The sequence below is a fragment of the Erythrolamprus reginae genome, chromosome Z, assembly GCF_031021105.1.
Source record: "Erythrolamprus reginae isolate rEryReg1 chromosome Z, rEryReg1.hap1, whole genome shotgun sequence".
NCBI lineage: Eukaryota > Metazoa > Chordata > Lepidosauria > Squamata > Dipsadidae > Erythrolamprus > Erythrolamprus reginae.
The window spans coordinates 74887256-74913255 of record NC_091963.1 but is presented as its reverse complement, the minus strand read 5'-3'; the positions used below and the strand labels follow the sequence as shown (position 1 = coordinate 74913255).

Here is a 26000-nt window from a genome sequence, read left to right as displayed (position 1 = left end):
TTTCTATTGCAGTCAAATAACTAAGAAAGACTGATATTAGCTGCAGAAGGGGTTGATAACATGACTTTCAACCCACCAAATAGACTCTGTACAGAAAAAGAAAGAGCTTTAGATAGAAGACCAACTATTTTGATTCTTATGTCTCTCGATACCGATTTATCAGTTAGATTTTCACTTGATAATACTGCAAATGCCGTGATCACTGTCTTAGATGAACTTTACCGTCCTATTTCAGCCGAGGGGACATGTCTATTGTTCACTGACTTTTTCAATGCAAAACTAAAACCTGGAGAGAAAATTGCTCCACACTTGTCAAAACTCTTGGCGATGCAAAAAGAATTGGCAGAAAGAGGATATAACATTGATCACCTACAAATGACCACGGCAATCATCTCATCGCTAAATGAGGACTGGAAAGAGGCTATTACAAAGTGCCATAGTATACCTCTACCTCAACGTACCACATCCAGAGTTTGCCAAATCTTAACTGAAGAAGAAGTAATTATGGAATGCAGACTTAAATCCAGAACAGCTACTACTAGAGCTTCAGCGAGTCGCGGTTACCAACAAAGAAGTAACCAATCCAGAAGGACAGATTTTCAATGCTCTCAATCTGCTGATCCTCAACACTCTCAATATCCTGCCCAGCCCAGAGGAACAGATCCCAGAGGCAGCAGACGCAGGAGTTCCAGTAACTATAGATCAGCTCAACGATGTTCCGGAAGCGAATCACGTGCTACAATCAATACTTTGACTTTAAACAACGTTCCTGATTCAAATTATGAGTACAACACAAGATATTTATGGACTTTAGATAGCGGAGCTGCTTTTCACATTACTCACCAAAGAGAACTTTTTACTGAATTACATGAGACTGATATAAAGGAGTTGTACTCAGTCTCAAATTACATATGCAAAGTCGAAGGAGAAGGAACTGTCTACATAGAAGAATTGGATCAGATGATTCCACGTGTTCTCTACATTCCAAATGCTACAAGCAACTTACTTAGTCTTTATCACCTGAACAAAGACTTGGGCTACAAAGCTATGCTCCTGAATAACGAGATCCACATTATTAAAAATGGAACTGTTGTTGCACATGCCATTCCGATTGGTGGTGTTTATTACCTGAAGCTGAACCTTTGTGCATAGGTAGATGTAAGTATAAGCATTCCAAACTATGAAAGCACAGGCCCAGAGAGAAAACCTGTTGCTACTATAGAAACAGAGGCTCATAAAACCAATGAATTCCAAATGGTTCCGCATAATGTTGCAAATGCTAAACCTGTACTAACAAACAAATCTTTTCATTCCAGGTGCATTCACCGTTGGCACCGACGTTTGGGCCATGCTTCATATGATGTCTTATCCAAGATGCCTGAATTCGTAAATGGTTTCAAAGTTGATAGTAATTGCCCAATTTACTTAGACTGTTTTGTTTGTAACAAATCAAAATCGAAAGCTGCTCCTATTGCTAAGCATGCCATACGTTTGTCTACACACATTTTTGATTTGGTTCATACCGACATTGTCGGTTCATTTCGGCCTACTAGGGGTAACAGTAAGTATTTCTTAACAATTGTTGATAGTTATTCTAGATATGGTTTTGTGTATCTAATGAAACAAAAATCAGAGACATTTCAGATCTTTACAGACTTTGCTGCACAAGTCTTCAATCAACACGGTGTCCGAATCAGAAGAATCCAAAGTGATCGTGGTAGAGAATTCATGTCCCAACAATTCCAAGGATGGATGAGACGGAATGGGATACGGCATCAAGCATCAGCCCCTTATACTCCAGTCCACAACGGGATTATAGAACGACACCAGGGCATTTTACAGACTATGTATCGCTGTCTCCTAGAAGACGCTGATCTCAACAATTTTTACTGGGGTGAAGCACTAAGGTATGCAAACTACATTGTTAATCGTACCTGGAGCAGTATTTTAAAGCAAACTCCTTTCTACATGCTTTATGGAAAGAAACCTGACATTCAAAACCTTCACATTTTTGGCTCATATGCCATGGTTAACATTCTACTGGCCCAGAGAAAGAAAGGATGTCCAGTGGCAGAAAGACTGAGATTTATAGGTTTTGATGAAAGTTCCAAGTACTACAAATTTGCTGACTCTGATCACAAAGCTGTTATTTCCAATTCAGCTAAATTTGAGGAAGATACAAATTGGTCCAGAATACATAGTAATGATACTTCAGTTTATTTTTCTAGAAATGATGTTCAAGGTACAGCGCAACCTGACTCTCAGATAGCTGTCCCAGATGTTCCAGATGTTCCTGATGTGCAGTCTTCACCAGTCGCAGATGATGTTCCTAGCGATGTAATTGGAGACGGAGATGACCATGATGATGAATGGACCATGGTTCTAAGACGTTCCAAGAGAACCACAAAAGGAATTCCTCCAGCAAGATATCAAGCGCAAGTATCACAAAAATCTTTTCCTGTTCTTTGTAACAATGTTACACTTCCTCCCGATAATTTTTACCAAATAAGACATTTACTTGAATCAGAACAAGAAAAATGGTATGATGCAATGCAAGCTGAATTGGACAGTTTAAAGAAACTTAAGGTGTTCAAACACATTGAACCTCCAAGGAACAAGAAGATTATTGGCACACGATGGGTCTACAGAATTAAGCAAAAACCAAACGGTGAGAAAATATACAAAGCAAGATTAGTAGCACAGGGCTACTCTCAAATTTTTCCAGAAGATTACACTGATACTTATTCACCTACTGTCAGAAATGAAAATGTCAAGATTGCCTTAACAACAGCCGTTGCCCTGAATTTAGAAGTTTTTCCAGTTCGATGTCGAAACTGCCTATCTGAATGCTGATCTAGATGAAGAAATCTAGGTGAAAGGCACGCCCAGATTCCAGGACCAGGAAGGAGATGTCTGGTACCTGCAAAAGAGTCTGTACGGATTGAAACAATCTGGTTTAATGTGCCATAGATGTCTCATTGACAAGCTAAATTCAATGGGCTTTATTAAGTCCAACTCTGATGAATGCGTGTTTACAAAAGTGCAAGGTAATGTTTATGAAATTGTTCTTGTTTATGTTGATGATATTGTTTACATTGGTCCAAATCAACGCATTTTTGCAAAAGGTTTAGAAAGACACTTTACACTGAAAAGCTTAGGACACATTCATGATTACTTAGGAGTTCAGATTGAGAAAACTCAGAAGGGGTTTAGCCTCTCACAAGAGAACAAAATTGATCAACTTCTGCAACATTGCAACATGACTGACGCACATCCATGTCGCTCTCCAATGCAGACAGACTTTTACAAGTTGGCATACCAAGACAGTCCTTTGTTTAAGGACCAAACACTTTACCGCTCAGTCATTGGGTCACTGTTATACATTAGCAGTTGGACAAGACCCGACATTTCACTTAGTGTCAATCTGTTGTCATGACACGTAGGCAACACAACCACATTTCACTGGACATGCATAAAGAGATTGCTCAGATACATGAAGTACACGAAAAACACGAAGTTGTTCTTGGAACCAGAACACAGCAAGTATCCTGAATTGATTTGCTATGCAGATTCTGATTGGGCAGGTGATATTGAAACTCGACAAAGTACTTCTGGTTTTATAATGTTTTTGAATGGTTGTCCAATTTATTGGAAAGTTAGAAAGCAGAAATTTATTTCTTGTTCTTCCACTGAGTCAGAATATGCTTGTGTCTCTGACTGTTGTAATGCTTCAACCAATGTTTCTGCTCTCGTTAATAACCAATAGTTATTATGGAGGACAATATTTCAGTTACATTCATAGCTGAAGCTGAATATGTGGTAGCTCGTTCATGGCACATCGACATAAGATATAAGAATGCATGAAAATATGTACAACAAGGATTCGTGAAACTACATTATGTGCCTACAACTGAACAGATCGCTGACGTGCTGAATAAACCACTGCCAGCTGCCCAACACGAATACCTCTCCAAGAAAATGTGCCTTATGTGAACCAATGTCCCTGATGACTGCCAAAGAAAGGGTGTCACGCTGGATATTGCCAGCCACAGAGACATTCAGTAATTAAAGAGTTAAATGTGTGCCTTGTTATTAATCACTCCCATATTCCACATCACATCCCATATATCACTTCTGCCCGCATGAGATTGTAGTTCTGCTTTTGTCCCATTCCTTTCCAGACGCCATTATGTAAGCTGCTTATATTATTTTGTCTCTCAAGACATTGTTTGTTTTCTGTTTTATAAATAAAGAAATGCTTGTTTTTACTACCACTGATTGGACCTCTTAAATCCATCCCCTCTATGGTTCAAACGGACTTTGTTATCCGTGACAGCAGGCACTCTTGATATCCCCCACAAGTGCCTGCTAGGCCCAGCTGTAGGCAAGCTGAGAGAAGGTGGGACAAAGTGGGCAGCATGTTGAGATCACTTCTGCTTCCTCCTGACTCTGTTGCACACTTTTTGTCCAGAGGGAGATTAAGCTTTGTCTGCTTGCAAAGAGGACACTTTGAAATGGAGCTAATCACTCTGTTTCAAACCATCTCTTTAGCACACAAAGCTTTGAATCTCCATCATTTCTGCTTGGGTGAAATGTGGTTGCCTATGAAGTGCTTGGGAATGGAACAAATCACTCCATTCCAAAGTACCCCATAGGTGATCAAACACTTTTTGCCCAGACAAGAAATGACAGAGACTCAAAGCTTCAGGTGCTTGCAAAGCAATGGTTTGAAGCAGAGCAATTAGCTCTGTTTCAAAAAATCTCCTTTGCAAGGAGACAAAGCTTTGTCTCCCTCTGGGCAAAAATTGTTAGGGCAGTTACCACCCAGTTCAGCACCTTTATTTATCCTTAGCTGAGTGTAACACGAACTGCTGGAAGGCTTGAGGGAAGCTACTTTTCAGGGAAGTCATCTGAAACTTGCTGGCTACTGACAGCAGTTCGTTTCTCCCACCGCTTGATCAGCCAATCAGTGTTGTCCATGTAAATCCATACTCCATATGGCAGTACGTAACACCCCTCATCTCTTCGTTTGTGCAAAATCCAATTGGGACCCGACGTAGGTCATGTAGTCCTACAGGTATGCAGTGATTCAGCAATTTAGTTCCTCTGGAGTCCTCAACTGGAGCAGACATGCTTGTTGCTGGTCCTCTATCTGCCATTGGAATCTGTTACCAGCCACCAGGTATGGTGGTTGAAAACTCAGCACCTTTGCTCTCTGGTAACTTCGCTGGACTCTGTCATTGACAGGTAGGGCCTTGCGCTCCTCCTCCAGGGTTGAGAACAGATCTAATTGGTTCCTTGCAAGCATGGTTCAGTTCTCATCATTTTTGTTTTGGTTGCTTACATTGTATAGTCTTTGGGTCAGAGACTCTTGTTGTTCTTGTTTTGCAGTTGGAGTCTTTGACTGTTGGGCTGTCTTTGGTTGGCAGAGCCAGGAATTTCCCAGTCTATTTCTTAGCTGGTCAATATGTCTCTGCCACACCTATCTTTTCATCAAGCTTGACTTGGTAGGGCTTCAGGCCAGTAATAGCTATCATAGTGGCCTTCACTCATTTGGGGTCTCCTGTGAAGTTTTGTGAAATTGCTTGCTTGCCCGTGACTCAGTGGCCACAGTGGCCCCAGGGGTGATTCTGGGTGGTAATTTGGGTTCAGCCTGTCCAATTGGGACCTCAGTTTCCATCCCATCAGCATTTCTGTGGGGCTCTGGTTAGTGGCCATGCATGGTGTGATGTGCTAGGCCAGCAGGAACTGGTCGATCCATTCTTGCCAGTTCCTGGGGCCCATTCTGCTCATTCTTTTGTCATTCTTACCATTCTTTCTGCCTGGCCATTGCTGAATGGTGAGGCAAGCACTTGCCTTAATCCAAGGTCAGCCAGGAATGATTCCATGTTCTTCTCTGTTAATTGGAGTTCATTGTATGACACGATGACATTGGGCAGGCCATGTGTCATGAATAACATGATGACATAACATGGGCACAGACTGGATGATTGCAGATTTTGAATCCTTCTAGTATGGTAGAAGTTGTGTTGAAATTATAACATCTTTTGCTAGATAGTTAGTACAAGAACAAGATATTTTGCAATGATATTCATCAGATGAAAATCATTTATTAGAATTCGTTACCATTTTTCATTGCTAAAGAATCCCTTCACCTCTTGCCTTTAATGCCTAAACTATTTCTTCTTTCAAGTTTTTAATTGAATATTTCAAGTTTGCCAAAATATTTTCTAGATAAGGTCATTTTTAAATTAAGCAAGGAGAGGCAGCCCTGCCCTTAAACTTGTAACCCTGAATTCCAACAAAGAAGACTTATGAAATAATAATGTAAATCATCTGTTTGAGCTAAAGCATTACATTTGATTAGTTGATTACCTTGTATTCTAAGTTCTTCAGATTTCTGTACAAGTGCTGTTATATTATCATCCAATCCATCTGAGAAAAGAAGTAATACCTTAAAAAAAAGGACAATGGGATTAAAATAGGAACATACACCAAGGGAAACCAAACAAGAACTATATAGTATAACAGAGATTCATTCTTCAAATAATATAATGAGCTTTAAAGAGAACTATATACATTTGGAGAAACTATCATTGACAAAGATTACAAGAAGACATATTTCTTCTGTTAAAAATTATTTAAAGAAAATATTGGAAATAGAAAAAGCATAATAGATAAGAAGAAATAATTATCAAACTAATGCACAGGCTGAGGATCTATAAAGCCATTTATAATCTTAAAGAGAGATATATCATTTAAAATAGCCATAAGTAGTCTTTGAATTAATTAAAAATAGAGATAAAATGTGAGCCAAGGATTGTTCAAGAAAATTGATTGACATAGAAATATTTTCAGCCAATGGGGATTTCCTGCATTTTTAACATTGATGGTACAATATATATATTTATAGATAGATAGATATAGTATCATGAATGAAGGCAAACATATGTGTCCAAAAATTATGTTGCAAATCAACTCTGGGTTGTACCATGACTACATATTAGATTAGATTAGGTCTGAAGTCCTGGTAACCAACCCAGATTCAATCTTGAATATATATTCTTTTAACTCTTCATTATTTCATGATAGTAAAGTTTGCAGAAAACCACAAAAATTAGTATTTTTTGTGTAACATCATTTTATTCATCCTGTGAAACATAGATAAACTGAAATTATTAAGGACTGTTTCATAAATGTTCCAATTTTCTCAAAATGTTTTAATGCAAATGACTAGCTCAAGGATCATTCCAAATACAAAATTAAATATACAATATATCAAAATGATGATAATTCCTCTATTTTGATTCATACAATGCAATTTTAAGGAAGTGCAATATTATTAATTAATGAAGCTTAAATTATACCAATTTAAATAATAAGTTGATATCTTATATAAAAGTTTTAATAAAAACTATTAATATGAAAATAAATTACCGTGTTTCGATTTTTTAGGTCAGTCACATTTTTAACTAAATTCCAAATAGCATCCAAGAAGTTGATGTTGAGATGAGATGATCTGTTGACCACAACATTTCTGAGTTCTGTTACTATAGTTGGATCATCAACATGATGAAATTTTGCCCAGAAAGGTTTATCTGTGTTTTCTACTGAAATAGTCACACTGAATTGTGCTTTTTTACCCTTAGAGCAACTTGTGCTTGTTAAAGATGTTAGGCTTTTTACAATATGAGGAAGATGAATCTCCAAATGTTGTTGCTTACTGAATAAATTGTTTCCTGGCTTCTGAGATGATATATCAAATCCAATAATAATATCTACAAAACATGCTGTTTAGATGAATACAAAGGCAAAATATCAGAAAATAAAAAAACAAAATTGCCATTAAATTAAATTCAAGCAAATTGTGACAATATTTAATATTGTAATAGAATTGATTGCTTATTTCTTGAGTGGTTATCTAGATCAGTGTTTTTCAACCAGTGTGCCGCGGCACACTAGTGTGCCGCGAGACATGGTCAGATGTGCCGCGAAGCTCAGAGAGAAAGAAAGCAAGAGAAACAGAAAGGAAGCAAGAGAGAAAGAAAGCAAGAGAGAGAGAGAGAAAGGAATGGAAGGGGAGAGAGAGAAAGACATAGAGGGAGGAAGGGAGAGAGAGAGAAAGAGAGCAAAAAAGAGAGGAAGGAAGGAAGGAAGAAAAAGAAAGGGATGGAGAGAGAGAAAGAAAGATGAAGGAAGGGAGAGAGAAATAGAAAGGGAGGAAGAGAGAGCGAGCGAATTTTTTTGTCCAAACCTTTTTTAGCCCCCAATGTGCCCCAGGGTTTCGTAAATGTAAAAAATGTGCCGCGGCTCAAAAAAGGTTGAAAATCACTGATCTAGATAAGTATCTGTGGACAGCTTGTACATAACCAGCTATATGTAAATTTAAACATACTATGCAGTGATGGGCTACCAAAATTTATACTACCACACTGTGGGTGTGGCTTATGCATTTTGTTTCAACATCTTTCAGTGCAAATTGGGTGCTCTGTGGTGGAGCTCCAAATTTTGCTACCGGAACTGCGTTCCTGGCCATTCCTGTAGGAGCCCATCACTGATACGATGGCTTAAACAATTTTGGCCATTGTAATACTGAAACAGTATAAAAAGGTAAACAAGATGAGATGCTTTGAACTGAACTACAGTACACATGTAAGAGAAAAAATTTGATACCACACTATAAATATAAAATTAATATTAGGTTACTTAGTATAAATTGCAAGTCACCCCTATGGTTCCATAATTTCCTAAACCATTGTTTGCTTTGATGATTTATTAATAAGCCACATTTGCACATCATAGTTTAATGCTGAGGCTAATGAATCCTAAGCCAAATAAACTCCATTAGCATGTAATGTGAATCCAGCCTTACAAAATATCTACATAAATGCCTACATTATTTATCTTTAGTTTACTTTATGTACACACACAAGTACATGCACACGCGAGCCCCCCACACACCATATTTTACACCCAATAAGAGAGTGAAAACATGTGTGCATCTTATACACTGATTGTAGCCCCACCTAGCCATCCTCAAAGAGTAATTTACCTCCTTGCAGCAATTTACCTCCTTGCAGCAAACAGCAGCAGAGGCTGATTAGAACAAGCCATTGATTATCTGCTTCTCGACACTCAGCTACTGATTGAAGTTGCCCGCACATGCTAAAATGAAAGTGAAACTAAAACTGCATGGAGACAAATTGCTGCAGAGAGAGGCAAAGGTTGAAATTGGCTGTTTGTTTTTTTGCAGCAAGGAGGTAAGTCAATAACTATAACTGCCTATATAATGTTCAAATTATTAGACATATTTTTAAAGACTATTTAAAAATAGCTTTGGTCACACAGATGGATGATCTCTGGTGAGCCTGGGATAGGAGACATGTCTCTATCCTGGTGCTCCTTGACTTCTCAGCAGCCCTCGATACCATCGATCATGGTATCCTTCTGCGACAATTGGAGAGATTGGGAGTGGGAGGCACCATTTTACAGTGGTTCTCCTCCCATCTCTCTGGTTGTTTGCAGTTAGTGTTAGTGGGGGGGGGCAGAGGTCCACCCCTCAGCCCCTCCTTTGTGAGGTGCCTCAGGGGTCTGTCCTCTCCCCCCTACTTTTTAAAATCTACATGAAGCTGCTGTGTGATATCATCCAGTGGCATGGGGTGAGGTATCACCAGTACGCTGATGATATCCAGCTATACATTTCCACCCCATGCCAATTCAGTGAAGCGGTGGATGTGATGTGCCAGTGCCTGGAAGTTGTAAGGATCTGGATGGGGGCCAACAGGCTCAAACTCAACCCAGACAAGACTAAATGGCTGAGGGCATTTCCTCCTAAAAACTTTTGATCTGTCTGTCCATTGTGCTGGGGAGAGAAACATTGACCCCCTTAGATAGGGTCTGCAACTTGGGTATCCTCCTGAATCCACAGCTGAGCTTTGATCACCATCTCTCAGCTGTGGCCAGGGGGACCTTTGCCCAGGTTCGTCTGGTTTACCTGTTGTGGCCCTACTTGGACCAGGAGGCTCTTTGCACAGTTGCTCAGGCCCTCTTGATTATTGCAATGCGCTCTACATTGGGCTACCCTCTATCTCTCTTTCTCTCCCCCCTCTTTCTCTCTCTCTCTTTCTCACTTTCTCTCTATCTTGCTCTGTCTGTTGCTCTCACTCTCTCTCATTCTCTCTCCATTCTTCTCACAGCGGAGGCCAGTGAAGGTGATTTTCAATGTCGGGCACATGGGTGCACGTGCTCCTCATCCCCCTGCCAGCCCACCTGGAACATTCAAAATAAGAAAAACCTTCACCAGCAAGAGAAGAACGCCTGCCCTGCCTCTCCTGCAGCCCCCTCGCTGACAGCCCAGGACGAAAGTGCTCTCGGCAAAGGGACTGCGAGAGGGGCGGGGCGGGCATTCCCAAAGTGCTTGGAGCAGCTAGCAGCTAAATGAGGATGACGAGAAGCCGCCACCGCTGCTGCAGCCACTACTGCTGCAGCCACCACTGTGGAAGGAGCCGTGCCCCAAGGCGGGAAGTGGAGGAGGAGAAAGAGAGGCAGATCGGGCAGGCGGGCAGGGGGCAGCAATGAGAAGGCAGGGGCGCGACGGGGCTGGAGGCGCTGGGGGGCAGGGGCAGCTGCGGCTCCTTGTGCACACTTGGAAAAGGGTGCTCAGGGGGGTGTTTTGGGGTGCGCAGGTGCACAGGCGTGCAGCTTAGAGGGTACAGTGATAGAGAGGTGTATAAAATGAGACAGAAGGAGGCAAAACAGATAATATATGCTGCTAAAGCCTCAAAAGAGGAAGAAATTGCCAAATCTGTAAAGAAGGGGGATAAAACCTTCAGATATATTAGTGATAGGAAGAAGAAAACTGCAACATCACAAAGCTTAGTATTGGGGATAATACATACATTGATGGGAATACTTCCTAAAAAGGTTTTCTTCTGCTATAGCTGAACCTCTAAGCATTATCTTCCAAAATTTCCTTCAGGACCAGCACACTCCCCAGCTATGGTCAAAAGCAGTAGTCATCCCCATCTTCAAAAAAGGAGACCCTTCTCTCATTGACAACTGCAGACCAATATCAATATGCTGCGTCTCATCTAAAATCATGGAATCAATTATAAATCAATCAATCAATCAATCAATCAATCAATCAATCAATCAATCACCCTTTACTTAGAATCTAATAACCTACTCTCTAACAAACAATTTGGATTCAGAAAGAAATTATCCTGCAACCTACAATTGCTTAACTGCAAAAACATTTGGACTACCCACCTAGATGAAGGAAAATCCATTGATGCAATTTATATTGACTTTTGCAAAGCCTTTGACTCAGTGGTCCATGACAAACTATTCCTAAAACTCAAATCCTATGGCATCTCAGGATTCCTCCACAGCTGGATTACTGCATTCCAATCAAACAGGCAACAAGTTGTCAAAATTGGAAGCGCCATTTCCACCCCCATCCCTGTCAAAACTGGTGTTCCCCAGGGCAACGTACTAGGTCCTACTCTTTTCATTCTCTACATCAATGACATCTGCGATCATATCGCAAGCAACTGTGTTCTTTTTGCTGACGATGTAAAACTTTTCAACACCACTGACAACACATTTACTCTCCAAAAAGACCTTGACATTGTCTCAGATTGGTCTAACACCTGGCAACTTCAAATATCAACCAACAAATGCTCTACCCTCCACATCGGCAAAAAGAATCCAAACCTCATATATAAACTGAATAAACAAATTCTCACAGCCAACCCACACTCAGTAAAAGACCTTGGAATACTAATATCAAATGAACTAAGTGCTAAAGCCCACTGCAACAATATCACCAAAAAGGCTTCTAGAGTTGTTAACCTGATCCTACGTAGCTTCTGCTCCGGCAATCTCACACTACTCACAAGAGCCTACAAAACTTTTGCCAGACCCATCCTAGAATATAGCTCATCTGTCTGGAGCCCATATCACATCTCGGACATCAACACCCTTGAAAATGTCCAAAGATATTTCACCAGAAGAGCCCTTCACTCCTCCACTCGAAACAGAATACCCTACGAAAATAGACTAACAATCCTGGGTCTAGAAAGCTTAGAACTACGACGCCTAAAACACAATTTAAGTATTGCCCACAAGATCATATGCTGCAACGTCCTACCAGTCAATGACTACTTCAGCTTCAACTGCAACAACACAAGAGTACGCAACAGATTCAAACTTAATATTAATCGCTCCAAACTTGACTGTAAAAAATATGACTTTAACAATCGAGTTGTCGAAGCGTGGAACTCATTACTGGACTCAATAGTGTCAACCCCTAACCCCCAACATTTCTCCCTTAGACTATCCACGATTGACCTCTCCAGGTTCCTAAGAGGTCAGTAAGGGGCATACATAAGTGCACTAGTGTGCCTTTCGTCCCCTGTCCAATTGTCTTTCCTTTCCTTTCCTTCATATATATTTTCTTCCTTTCATATATCTGCTCTATTTTTACATATTATCTTTATATATATATTACTTCATGTCTATTCTCTTCCATATGTATTGTGTATTGGACAAATGAATGAATGAATGAATGAATGAATGAATAAATAAATAAATAAATAGCTACTTATATTTAGTTTTCTCAAAAGACAGCTTACAATATAATACTATGGATGGATATAGCATTGCTTCCAGCTGTAGGGATTCAGCTCCAGTGACTTCAAAGGCCGATGTCTTAGAAGAACTTGAACGATTAAAGATAAACAAGGCAATGAGTCCAGATGGCATCCACCTCCAGAATTGTTAAAGAACTCAGATCTGTGATTGCTATCCCCCTGACTGATTTGTTTAACTAATCCCTTTTAACAGGAGATGTTCCTGAGGATTGGAGGATGACCAGTGTTGCACCTATCCTCAAGAAAGGCAGTGGGGAAAAAGCTGGTAACTACAGGCCAGTTAGCTTGACATCAGTTATAGTTAAAATGGTGGAGACTACTCAAAAAGAGGATAAATCAGTACCTAAAATCCAATAATTTATTTGACCCAAACCAGCATGGCTTTACTGAGGGCAAATCACATCAGACTAATCTCATTGATTTCTTTGACTATGTCACACAGGTTGGATGAAGGTGGTGCCATAGATAGTGCCTATCTACACTTCAGCAAAGCCTTTGATACGGTTCCATATAAAGAGCTGATAGATAAATTAGTGAAAATTGGACTTAATCCCTGGATAGTTCAGTAGATTTGCAGCTGGCTGAAGCATAGATATCAGAGAGTTGTTGTTAATGGTGAGTATTCTGAGCAGAGCATGGTTACAAGCGGTGTGCCACAAGGGTGTGTTCTGGGTCCTATGCTTTTTAATATGTTTGTGAGTGACATAGGGGAAGGTTTGGTAGGGGAGGTTTGCCTATTTGCCGATGACTCTAAAGTGTGCAATAGGGTTGATATTCCTGGAGGAGTCTGTAATATGGCAAACAATTTAGATAAGTGGTCAAAGCAATGGAAACTGCAGTTTAATGTTTCCAAATGTAAAATAATGCACTTGGGGAAAAGAATCCTCAATCTGAGTATTGTATTGGCAGTTCTGTGTTAGCAAAAACTTTAGAAGAGAAGGGTTTTGGGGTAGTGATTTCTGACAGTCTCAAAATGGGTGAACAGTGCGGTCAGGTGGTAGGGAAAATAAGTAGAATGCTTGGCTGCATAGCTAGAGGTATAACAAGCAGGAAGAGGGAGATTGTGATCCTGCTGTATAGAGCACTAGTGAGACCACATTGGGAATATTGTGTTCAGTTCTGGAGACCTCATCTATAAAAAGATATTGATAAAATTGAACGGGTCCAAAGATGGGCTACAAAAATGATGGAAGGTCTTAAGCATAAACTTATCAGGAATGAACTCAATCTGTATAGTCTGGAGGACAAAAGGGAAAGGGGGGACATGATCAAAACATTTCAATATGTTGAAGGGTTAAATAAAGTTCAGGAGGGAAGTGTTTTTAATAGGAAAGTGAACACAAGAACAAGGGAGTACAATCTGAGGTTCGTTGGGGGAAAGATCAGAAGCAAAGTGAGAAAATATTATTTTACTGAAAGAGTAGTAGATGCTTGGAACAAACTTCCAGCAGATGTGGTTGGTAAATCCACAGTGGCTGAATTTAAATATACCTGGGATAAACATATATCCATCATAAGATAAAATACAGGAAATAGTATAAGGGCAGACTAGATGGACCATGAGGTCTTTTTCTGCCATTAATCTTCTATGTTTCTATAATCCAAAAATTATGGGGTGTGTGTGTATGTGTCACCCTGGTATCCCCAAATATGGGAGGAAGAAACTTTGCTCTCATTTTGCCTCTCGGCCCCATGCAGGGGCCCTACCAAGGCAGAATTTTTTTAAAAAAATCTGCCTTGGATAATTTTACACGGCTACATATTTTGGTTGATAAGTGAAAAGGAAGGGAGCCTAGTATATTTCAGCCTTGTTACAGCCTCATCAGCTAGACACACCCTTACTGGGATTTGAACCTTTAGCATTCTTCATACAAGGCAGGATAACAAGGCCAAAATATGTAACCATGTAAAATTATAGTTATCGACTATAAAAAATGTTATCTACCTTGAAATGGCTCCTATGCGGGGCCAAGAGGCAAAAGGAAATCAAAGTTGGCTCCTCCCATATTTGGGAATACCAGGGTTATTTCAACAGAAAACCAACCATATGGCTCTTCCCTGGTAAAAGCTGATTCGGAGGTGAGCCTTTAGCACAAAGGTGAATATCCTGCCTTGCATGCAGAAGTCTACAGGTTCAAATCCTGGCAAAGATATGTCTAGCTCAGGGGTCCCCAAACTTTTTACACAGGGGCCCAGTTCACTGTCCCTCAGACTGTTGGAGGGCCGGACTATAAAAAAAATGTCTGAACAAATCCCTATGCACACTGCACGTACCTTATTTAAAGTAAAAAACAAAATGGGAACAAATACAATATTTAATATTTATTCTCCCTCTTTCTCTCTCCCTCTCTCCCTTTCTTTCTCTCTCCCTTTCTATCTCTCCTCTTCCTTTCTCTCTCCCTCTCTATCTCTCCCTCTTTCTCTCCCTCTCCCCTTCTCTCTTTCTCTATCTCTCTTTTCTTTCTCTCTCTTCTCTTTCTCTCACTCACTCTCTTTGTATCTCTCCCTTTTTGTATCTCTCCCTCTTTCTCTCTACCTTTCTTTCTCTTTCTCTCTCTCCCTTTCTCTCTCTCCCTCTCTTTCTCTCTCCATCCCTCTCTTTCTTTCTCTCTCTTCTCTCTCCTTCTCTCACTCACTCTCTTTGTATCTCTCCCTTTTTGTATCTCTCCCTCTTTCTCTCTACCTTTCTTTCTTTCTCTCTCTCCCTTTCTATCTCTCCCTCTCTTTCTCTCTCCATCCCTCTCTTTCTTTCTCTCTCTTCTCTCTCCTTCTCTCACTCACTCTCTTTCTATCTCTCTCTTTGTATCTCTCTCTTTGTCTCTCTCCCTCTCCCTCTCTCTTTCTCTCCCTCTTTCTCTCTCTCCCTTTCTATCTCTCCTCTTCCTTCCTCTCTCTCTCTTGCTTTCTTTCTCTCTTTCTCTCTCCCCTCCTTTTTCTCTCTCTCTGTTTCTCTCTCATACACCACGCCGGGAACAGAGAGAGAAAGAGAGAGGTAGAGGTCGGGCGCATTACCGGGAGGTGGAGGCGGTGTGGGGCCAGATGCTGGGTGCCGGGGATGCTGGGGAGGGCGAAGGGGTGGACGTGGATGCTGCCTCTTAGCTGCAGAGCCGAACGGGGGCGGAGGCAATGGTGGAGTCTGGTGCTGGGGCCATGCGGGACCGCTCATCCAGGGGGGCGTGGACCGGCAAGTCACCCTCCGCTCTCTCTCTCTCTTTCTCTCTCTGTTGCCAGTGTGGTGTGTTAGCAGCGAAGTGGCTGTGCCGGCCGGGGTGAGAGAAGACCGGAGTTGGGTGAGCAGAGCTGTGTGCCAGCAGCGGGAACTGTTGGGGATGCAGACGCAGTGCCTCTCCCGGGAAGGGCTGTCAAAGAAGCCCTGAAGGAGGACAAGGCGGTCCCTGCCGCCTGTGTCATTGGCGAGGTGTGCTCACCTTGTGCCGTGGGGGGGAGGCGATGGAGATCAGGGGTTTTCAAGCAGCTGCCTCCCCCCCACACACACACTTAGCCATGGCGCACTTAGCTGTGACTTTCAGTGGACAGTTTTTCAATCGCCAATCGCCTTCTCCTGAATTTTGCATCCACTCACCGGGGAGGAGCAGGTGGGGAGGAGCAGGTGGAGAGGCAAGGGGGTGGGAAGGAAAGTGGGCCTGCAATTGGCCCCTTTCTTTCTCGCCTTTAGGGAGAGGAACTGTTGCTGCTCTGCCACAGGGCAGCAACAGTTTCTCTCCCTAAAGGCAGCAAAGGAAGGGGCCAATTGCAGGCCCGCTTTCATCCTTGCCCCCTTGCCTCTCCACCTTCTCCTTGCTCAGCAGGCGACCGCGGTGAGTGGACAGGAGATTCGGGAGCTTATTATATCGATCAGTAAAATGTTGTGCGCTGCCGCGGGCCGATTAAAAGACCTCATCGGGCCGCATCCGGTCCGTGGGCTGTAGTTTGGGGACCGCTGCTGGTGAGAGCATAAAAACCTTGAAATAGATCTATGCTAGTCTCTCTTCCTTTTCACTTTTCAACAAAAATATGTTTACATGTATATTATAGTTTGTTGACTATAAAGATTTTTAATCTGCCTTGGATATGGTCCTGGGTGGGGCTGAGAAAGAAAAAGGAAAGCAGGATGCTTCTCCCAATAATTGGGTATATCAGGTGATTTGGGAGAAAACAAAGATAGTTACATAGATAGGTAGGTAGGTTGGTTGGTAGGTAGGTAGATAAATTGATAGATAGATAGATGATAGATAGATAGATAGATAGATAGATAGATAGATAGATAGATAGATAGATAGATAGATAGTGTGTTTTTTATATTCATTGAAGTTTTTTCCCTTTTGGGAAGAGAGAATTCATACAAATATGGCATTTGCTGTTTGGAGTATTCCTTTCAAAGAAAAGCTACTCAAAAATGTTGCTATGTTTTCTCATAGACTACTAAGTACAGAAGTTGCATGCAACTCATAAGCACTTTATATGTTATAGTTAAACACACTCATCTGATAATTGTAGTTAATCATACAAGTATATTTTTGAGAGTAATTAAAAAGAGTAGATTTCTAGAACATGGTTAATGAGCATGGTCAAAAACACCTAAAGAAATCATTAGAAATAATTATCTAAATTGTATAATCTGACCCACAAAGCTTCTTATATTTGATATCAGAAGAATTACGTTTTTTCTAAAACATCTAAGAAAGTACTTGACTGATAGAAGGGAAGATTTATAGTTTAGGTTTGAACTGCAGGGTATTTAATGCTCTTTGAGCTTGGTTGTTTTCTTGCAGATATTTCTGTTAAGTTAGGAGTTTGAATGAAGAAGCAGGATTCCAGTATAGTGACCATCTCTTTATTCTGAGGCTTGGTAAAGCATCTCTGCTGGTTGACCAACAGTGCCCTCTTTTAAAGGACTATGTCAGGCAACCCAGCCACTGACATCACTTTAATTTCCTGCCACTGAAACGGACCAATGAGTAGTGGGCATGTTAATTCCTCTCTTTAATTTGGACCTTTGCTTCAGGCTTCACTCCCTATTTACATGGGTGGGTGTGACCTGACCTGCACACACAGTCAGATCAGCAGCGATGGTCTGTGCAGTCAGGCCTGCTGCCACTCCAGAGTCCGTGAATATAATCACCTGGAACTTCTGGGGTGTGGCTGACTCCAACTGGGTCGATTCTTTCGGAGCTCTTTGCTGGATATGGGGGCCTTTAGGTGTGTGTGTGCGTGTCCTATTCAGGTTTGAGAGTAGGTATCTGTTTCATTAGGAGGTAGGTTGGTTTCTATGACCATTTTAGATGCTATCTGGAACAGAGTACTGTCAGCTTCTACTGATGTTTTGGAAACTGCTGGGGCAGGATATCTTCTGATTGTTTTAGGATAGATTTCTCTGTTCTGCCATGGAGTTGATCTATAAGTCTCCTCCAAATCTTCCCATCCTTTAGTTCTACTTGGTAAGACTGGGGACCGGTGATGACAATTACTTTATCCTGGACCCAGGATGGGTCACCTGCATAGTTGTAGGCATAAACTAAACCCCCTGTATTAAATGAGCAGGGTTCACTGGTTAATTTGAGGGGTGCTTTGGCATTGTAGTTTGGATGTAGCCTTATCTAATTGTGACCTTTAGTTTGCGACCTATTAAAAATTCTGCTGGGCTCAGGGCATGTCGGATTCCCTGTTCTTCTAAAAATGATTCAAACTGTTTTGCTATGAATTGTGCTCTATTATCAGAGACCAGGAGGTCTAGTAACCCATGGGCGGCGAAAATTCTCTATAGCACCTGGATGGTTTCTTCAGCCATTGTTATCGTCATTGGGATTACCTCAAGCCATTTTGAATATGCATTCACAATGATTAAAAATATTTGACCCTGCAAAATCAGTGTGTATTCTTGTCCATGACCCTTTTGGTTTCTCCCATTCCTTGTGGGTGCCCTGGATGGTGCTGGTCTGGATTCTGGCATAGTGCAGAAGTTGCAACTCATTCTGTTATACCCCTATTCATGTTTGGCCTCCAAATGTAGCTCCTGGCCAATGCCTTCATTCTGACAATGCCAGCATGCCCCATATATAATGCTTCTAATATTTGTTCCCTCAAATTGTGTGCCACAACCACTCAATCCCCCCACAACAGGTATCTCTTTGAACTGATAACTCATAGTTTTTGTTATAAATGGCTTAAATTACTAACCCATTGGCCCCTCTGATCATCCTCTCCACACCCAGTTCAGAACTTTTGACAAAGTTTTGTCTTTTGCCGTTTACCTTGCTATCTTAGTCACTGTGACTGGGCTGGCTGCAAAGTCCTCAATAAGCAGTGCAATTGTGATAGGGGTTAGGTCTTCAACAAGGTCTGGGACAGGGCATTGGCTGAGGGTTCTGCATGACTTATGTCTTTGCCTGGCCAGTATATTAGTCTATAACTATATGCTGCCAAGAAAAGTGTCCATCTTTTGTCATTCTGGGGGACATCTGGTTGGTGTGGAGTAATACAATACAATACAATAATGCTGAGAAATGGCTTGTGATCTGTAATGAGTTCAAAATCCCTTCAGTATAAGTATTCATGGAAATGCTTGACCCCACTGCAACAGCCAGGGCTTCCTTGTTCAGCTGGCTGTATTTCCTTTCCAAGGTTGATGGCATTTGAGAATAAAATGCAATTGAGCATCAGTCCCATCTGGCAGCTGATGGTTGAGAACAGTGCTGACCCCAAAAGAGTATGCATCAAATGTCAATACAAGGGGAAGAGTCTTGTTATAACGTACCAGGATGATAACAAATTCTTAACAGCAGAGAAGGCAGCAATTTCCTTTCATCCGCAGATCCAACTGGCCTTCTTGTTTAGCAGCTGAGGTAATGGTTCAGCAATTGTTACTTTCTGTGGCAGAAAAATACTATAAAAGTTTAACAGGCTGATGAAAGCCTGAGTTCTGTTTGATTCTTATGTGAAGGGGCTTCCTTGATGACTTTCACTCTGTTTGGGGTTGGATGAATGCCTGAACCATCAATTAAATACCCCAGAAATTCAACTTGTGGCACTGCTATTTTGCATTTCTCTTTTTAAACTTTAAGTCCACCTTCTTGGAGCACTTCAATATTTCTCTTAGTCAATGGATATGTTCTTCTTTGTTGTTCCTGGACACAAGGGATATCATCAAAATATAACACTACCCCAGAATGCCCTGTAGGTAGCACTCCATCATGCTTTGGAAAGGTCCTGGTGCCACATTCATTCCAAATTGTAACCTGTGGTATTTAAATGCTCCTCAATATGTCATGATAGTGTGTGCTTCCACAGTGGCATTGCTCACCAGTAGTTGCTGATAGGCTTGTGCTAAATCACTTTTTGTGAATATTTTGCCTTTTCCTAGTAAATGCAGTAGGTGCTGCATAACCGTTACTGGGTAGGTACGCTGTTATAAGGCTTTATTTATGGTGCATTTATAGTCCATACAGATGCAGATTGATCCATCTAGTTTAATTGGGATGACTATTGGGGTCTCCCACTTAATGTGATCCACCGGCTCTAAAATCCCCTGGGCAATTAGTTTGTCTAATTGATTGTCTATTTTGGGCTGGAGAGCAAAGGGTGCCCATTTTGCCTTCATTGCATCCTTGCCTTACATCTATCTATCTCCAGAACCTCCATCCCAAACATACCAACAACAGCCAAATCTTTTACAACTGAACCCATCCCATTGGGTTTACAAGCCCTGGTGATCACAGAAAAGGAAATGCGTGATCTATTTAACAGACAGTAGCCTGGTAAAGCACCAGGCCCAGACAAGACAATGTCTTGCTTAAATATAGGTGCCCCCATCTTCACTCAAATCTTTAACAAACATCTTGAATCTCCAAAGACCTACGCTAGGGTCCTCTTTGTAGACTTTAGTTCAGCATTCAACATGTCATACCAGACATTCTTTTAACTAAACTAAATCAGCTAGTGGTCCCTGAACACACTTGTAAGTGGATCACAAGCTTCCTAATAGATAGGAAGAAGCAGATGAAGCTAGGCAAAATCACATCAGATACCTGTACAATTACAGCCCACTCCCACAAGGCTGTGCACTCTCACTGTTTCTCTTCTCTCTGTATACCAATGACTGCATTTCAAACAATCCATCTGTTAAACTACTGAAGTTTGCAGATGATACAACAGTGACTGGCCTTATTCGAAACAACAATGAAAGTGCATACAGATGGAAGATTGAACAACTAGCCTCATGGTGCAACCATAACAATCTAGAACAGAACACACTCAAAACCATAGAAATGGTGGTAGACTTTAGGAGAAACCCTCCCATCCTACCACATCTCACAATACTAAACAACACTGTATCAACAGTAGAGACTTTCAAATTTATAGGTTCTATCATATCTCAAGACTTAAAATGATCATCTAACATCCAAAATGTCATTAGAAAAGCACAATAAAGAATGTTTTTTCTGCACCAACTTAGGAAGCTCAAACTGCTCAAGGAGCTGCTTATACAGTTCTATTGAGGAATCATTGAGTTGTCATCTGCACCTCTATAACTATCTGGTTTGTTTCTGCAATTCAATAAGACCGACACAGACTTCAGAGGATAATCAGAACTGTAGAAAAAGCAATTGCTGCCAACCTGCCTTCCACTGAGGACCTGTCTACTTCACGAGTCAGAGGGCTGTGAAAATATTTACTGATCCCCGCATCCTGGACATAAACTGTTTCAACTCTTACCCTCAAAACGTCGCTACAGAGCACTGCACACCAAGATGACTAGATACAAGAACAGTTTTTTCCTGAACACCATCATGCTGCTAAACAAATAATTCTCTCAACACTGTCAAACTATTTATTAAGTCTGCATTACTATTACTACTAGTTTTTTCTCATCATTCCTATCACCCATTTCCTCCTATTTATGACTGTATGGCTGTACCTTGTTGTTTGTATCCTTAAGATTTTTATTAATACTGATTGTTTCCTCATTGCTTATTTGCTCCCTATGACAATCATGATTCTTGTCAAATGTATCTTTTCTTTTATGTACACTGAGAGCATAAGTACCAAAGACAAATTCCTTGTGTGTCCAATCACACTTGGCCAATAAAGAATAAAGAATTCTATTTGGATGGGGACTAGATTTGGATCTAGTTTGAAAGAGATGGGTTTCCCCATGTACTTGCCAAAGCTTCCATTGAAGATGTTTGTGAATTCCTTCATTAGATCCTCCATGCTATCGGCTTGGACTGTGTGGATGCCTGTCACTCCTAAACCTAGAGACTCAAATCACTCCAATCCCAGTAAGCTTGGCAGGTTGTTGTCTACAATGGCCATCTGCAGCTGACCAATGAATTTTTATAATGTGATTTGAAAGGATCTACTCCTTGGGACAGGGACACTTGATAGTCTTTTAACACCGTTTTCTGTGGTTTCAGCTATTTCATTTCCAGTCCCAGACTGCTTTTTTATGATATACCAGGACACAGTGGTCAAGGATGACCCTGTGTCCATCTCCATATTACACGAGGACCCCTCAAAGAGGACTGTGATATGGATTTTTTTTTTCCAGTTGGGCATTCGGGAGTGGTAGTTTGGTGTGTTCGCGGCTCGGATCTCCCTGTGGCTATTTTTTTGGTTTTGTCATTTCCTGAATTCAATTTGCCCTTCTGGCTACCCCACTGTCTGCCATTGTTGGTACCTGGCTGGTTGGTTGGATCAGCAAGATTTTGCAATGTGACCTCTTATCTTGTGTCTTTGGCAGGTTGTCTCCAGGAATCAACAGGAATTGCTCCGGGGTGTTTTTGGCATAGTGCTTCAGCCATATCAATGACTTCAAGTCCACAATAGCTCAGGAAAAGTTTCTCTTATCCATTAACTTCAGGAAACCATTGACTTCTAGGAAATATTGGAATTGGAACATATATTTTCCCCAGCTCTCCTCAACTGGGTTAAATGGAAGTGGTGGGATGTGCATGATCATCTTAGGTGCTGTTGCAATATTTCAGCTTCTGCGGTGATGGCCAATGCCCAGCTCTATTGCATTGTTCTTTAATCTCTTCAAAATCCTATTTTCATCGCCAATGTTAAGTTGGTGGTTTGAATGAAGAGGCAGAACTCCAGCATAGTGACTTCATCTCTTTATTCTGAGGCTTGGCAAAATATCTCTGCTGGCTGGTCAACCGCACCCTCTTTTAAAAGGCTCTCTCAGGCAGCCCAGCCACTGACATTGCTTGAATTTCTTGCCACTCAAATGGACCTATGAGCAGTTGACATGCTAATTCCTCTCTTTAACCTAGACCTGAGTGAAGCCTTTGCTTCAGGCTTCACTCCCTATTTACACCTTTAACAATTTTATTACCAAATTGGGTAACAATATCGAGGCTAATGATGTTTTTGAGTTTAGCAATGTAACATCTGCAAGAAAAAAACAAGCTCAGAGGCTCCAAGCAACCACACTCAACTTTTACTTAAATATTTTAAATAGATTTTTGTCATTTAAATTTTACAACTAATTTCTCAATAGTTTCTGAATTTTATTTCAGTTTAATGCTTTTATTTCAGTTTTTACTTTAGTAAGATGGTTTTAAAATGTATCCCTATCTATTAGCTTTAAAGCATTCTCGTTTTAAATTGTTTTTTTAAAACAGTAACAAACAATACAAATGCATGAAAGATATCAACAAATCACTCAGACAACTGTTTGCTTACATTTCTGTAGCATCAGCACAACCACTTCAATGCATTGTTATCCAACTATCTTATCACTAGTTTATTTATGTATTGATGTTTACATAATATTTACATGAAACTCTTATAATTACTAATTTCTAATTATTTATATACATATTTATTTATTTATTATTATTATTTTCAGGGCATGTATACAATTTTTCCCACATGGTATAAAATTCTTTCCTTTGCTTGTTCTGCAATTCTATAGTAAGTCCACTCATTTCTGCACAATCCAACATTTTCTTTATAACTATTGTCTCTATAGGGGGGAGGTGTTCATTCTTGCATGTTTGTGCAAGTGCTAACCTGGCAGCTGTTAATATATATGTCACAAAGTAATAGTTCATTTTTGTATGTTGTTCTCTCATAATTCCTAGAAGGTAAGTTTCCGGCTTTAAAGCATTTTCAAATCACATGCCAGAACCAAACAATGGAATATAATTAGTTTGACTATAATAGGACAATAATTAGAATATAAATAATATATTCACTAAAACACTGAATAAATGTACAGATTATCTTATCTATTTAGTTACATTAAGCTTTAATGGGTGCTTAATGAAATTTTTACTTGTCCTTAACAAGATTTTTTTTTTTGCCTTATTCACTCTTTCACTCTGCAACCTGGAATGTTTTGAAAAGAAAATTAGAAAAAGGAGAAGGTTCTTTTTTGTAGGCAAAAGTTTAATGAAATAGACTTATGGATTTTATCCAAACCAAATAAAAGAGATGCTATTTGATAAGAAACAAATGTTGGCAATTAAAATCTATTATGCAAGCAACCAAACATTTATTTTAACTGAAAGGAACTTACTTGCTTCCGTAGGTGGTTTACAAATTTCCTTATTTACATGATTTGTAAGAATTTTTAGATCACTGCAATTGTGAACCTTATATTTTCTGCTTGGGGAGTTGGTAATCTGCAGGAGGTTTGAATCAGTCGCATTTCCTACGGCAATTGCATAGATTTCCACACCTTCATCTCTCAGATATTTTGCTGCTTGAGGAAACTCATCATCTGATTTTCCATCAGTGAATATGAGCAACTTTTGATTAACACTTCGAGCTACTCTTTGTTTGTTAGTCTTGAAAAAAGTTTTGACTTCTCTGAGGGCATGTCCAATCAATGTGGAGTCTCCTATGATCAGTGACACATTAGTGATTTTACTATACAGTTCTGGTAGATTTTTATAATCGCCAAGCTGGAATTCCTTTCGAAGTGTATTACTGAATTGGGCCATGCCAACTAGAATATTGTCTTTATTTATAATTGACTTAAGCAAATGTATCACAAAATCCTTCACACCCTTCAGCTCTTTGCCAGAGATACTTCTGGAATCAGCTAGGATAACAAGTTCTGCTTTAATATCACATTCTGCAAAAGGAATCAAAGAAAAAACATGATATACTGTTTTAGTATTGCATTAAATAATCAATAGGATAGGTTAGAGAGAATATGAGTTCCAATTTGCATAAATCTGTTATTTATTTATTTTAAAGGCCAGCTACTGGATCACTTTAAGAGTCTGTAAATCTTCAGAATTTTGCTCATGCTGCAGCAGCTCCATTAGCTTTTTCTTGGGTCTATCTAGCATATACAGTATCATGATGTTAATCAGTATATAGTAGCTGTCCCTTCTTAGTATGTCCCTGAGCTATATGAAACAAGACTACATTTTTCATTACCAAAGATTCATTTCCGCCTTTTTTGAGAAGAAGGAAAAGTTTGCAAGCTTCCTGTTGTCCTGATCTTCAAGAAAATTAAACCCAGATGATGCCAACATGTTGCATAGTAATGTATGACAATAGGGTAAAGCAGATGTCAAATTGTTACATGTCTTTGACAATTATGGAAACATTTGAATTGCCTTCATCTCAATAGCCTTTTAATTTAAGGCCCCATTTGTCTGCTGTCAGCCATTTATTTTATGCATTAATGTAAAAATCTAATGCACTCTAGATGCAGCTGCCATTGAACATGACATGGGAGTTACAATTCATCCAGAATGTAGGGACACATGGAGTCTTGGGTGTTCTTAGGGTCTAGGATCTAGACTCACCTATAGCTGCAATGCCTCCCATTTTTCTTCTGGGTACAAGTCAAAGTGCTGGTTATTACCTTTAAAGCTCTACATGAAATGGTTATCTGCAGAACCGTCTTTCTCTGCCCTGTCCACCAGAGTGGACAGGATCCCTTTCCTTAAATACTGAAATCTTGTTGGAACTTGGAAGCATGCCTTTTCTACGTAGGCCTTGCCCCATGGAACACTTACGCCCCCTTCCAAGATCCAACAGACACCTCTCCTGTTGGCACTATCTTTCCAGAGTGCCCTTAAATCCTGGCTCTTTCCCTAGGCAATGGGATAGGGTGAGGCCAGGATAGAATGAGAATGTGGATGCATTAGAGAAATAAAGCTATAGTGCCATGTTTTTCTGTTTTATTTTTATTGTATTGGTTTGCATACTGTTTATATGCTTTTTTACTGTTTTATTGGTTGTATCAGAGTTGTTTCTCAGAGTTGTTTCTTAGATGGGCAGCTATATAAATGATTTAAGTTAAATAAATCAATAAATACATTTTTGTAACTACAATATAGAGATATAAAGAATTACCATATTTTAGGAGTATAAAATACA

At 40.3% G+C, this 26000-nt stretch overlaps 1 protein-coding gene across 1 annotated transcript in view; it reads right to left on the bottom strand.

The window, feature by feature from the left end:
• Positions 1-26000, bottom strand: part of LOC139153837 (collagen alpha-6(VI) chain-like) — a 270910-nt gene that overhangs the window by 199204 nt on the left and 45706 nt on the right. The window contains 3 exon segments of the mRNA XM_070728258.1: positions 6376-6454; positions 7438-7790; positions 24178-24738. Of these exon segments, the coding sequence (XP_070584359.1) occupies positions 6376-6454; positions 7438-7790; positions 24178-24738 (993 nt within the window).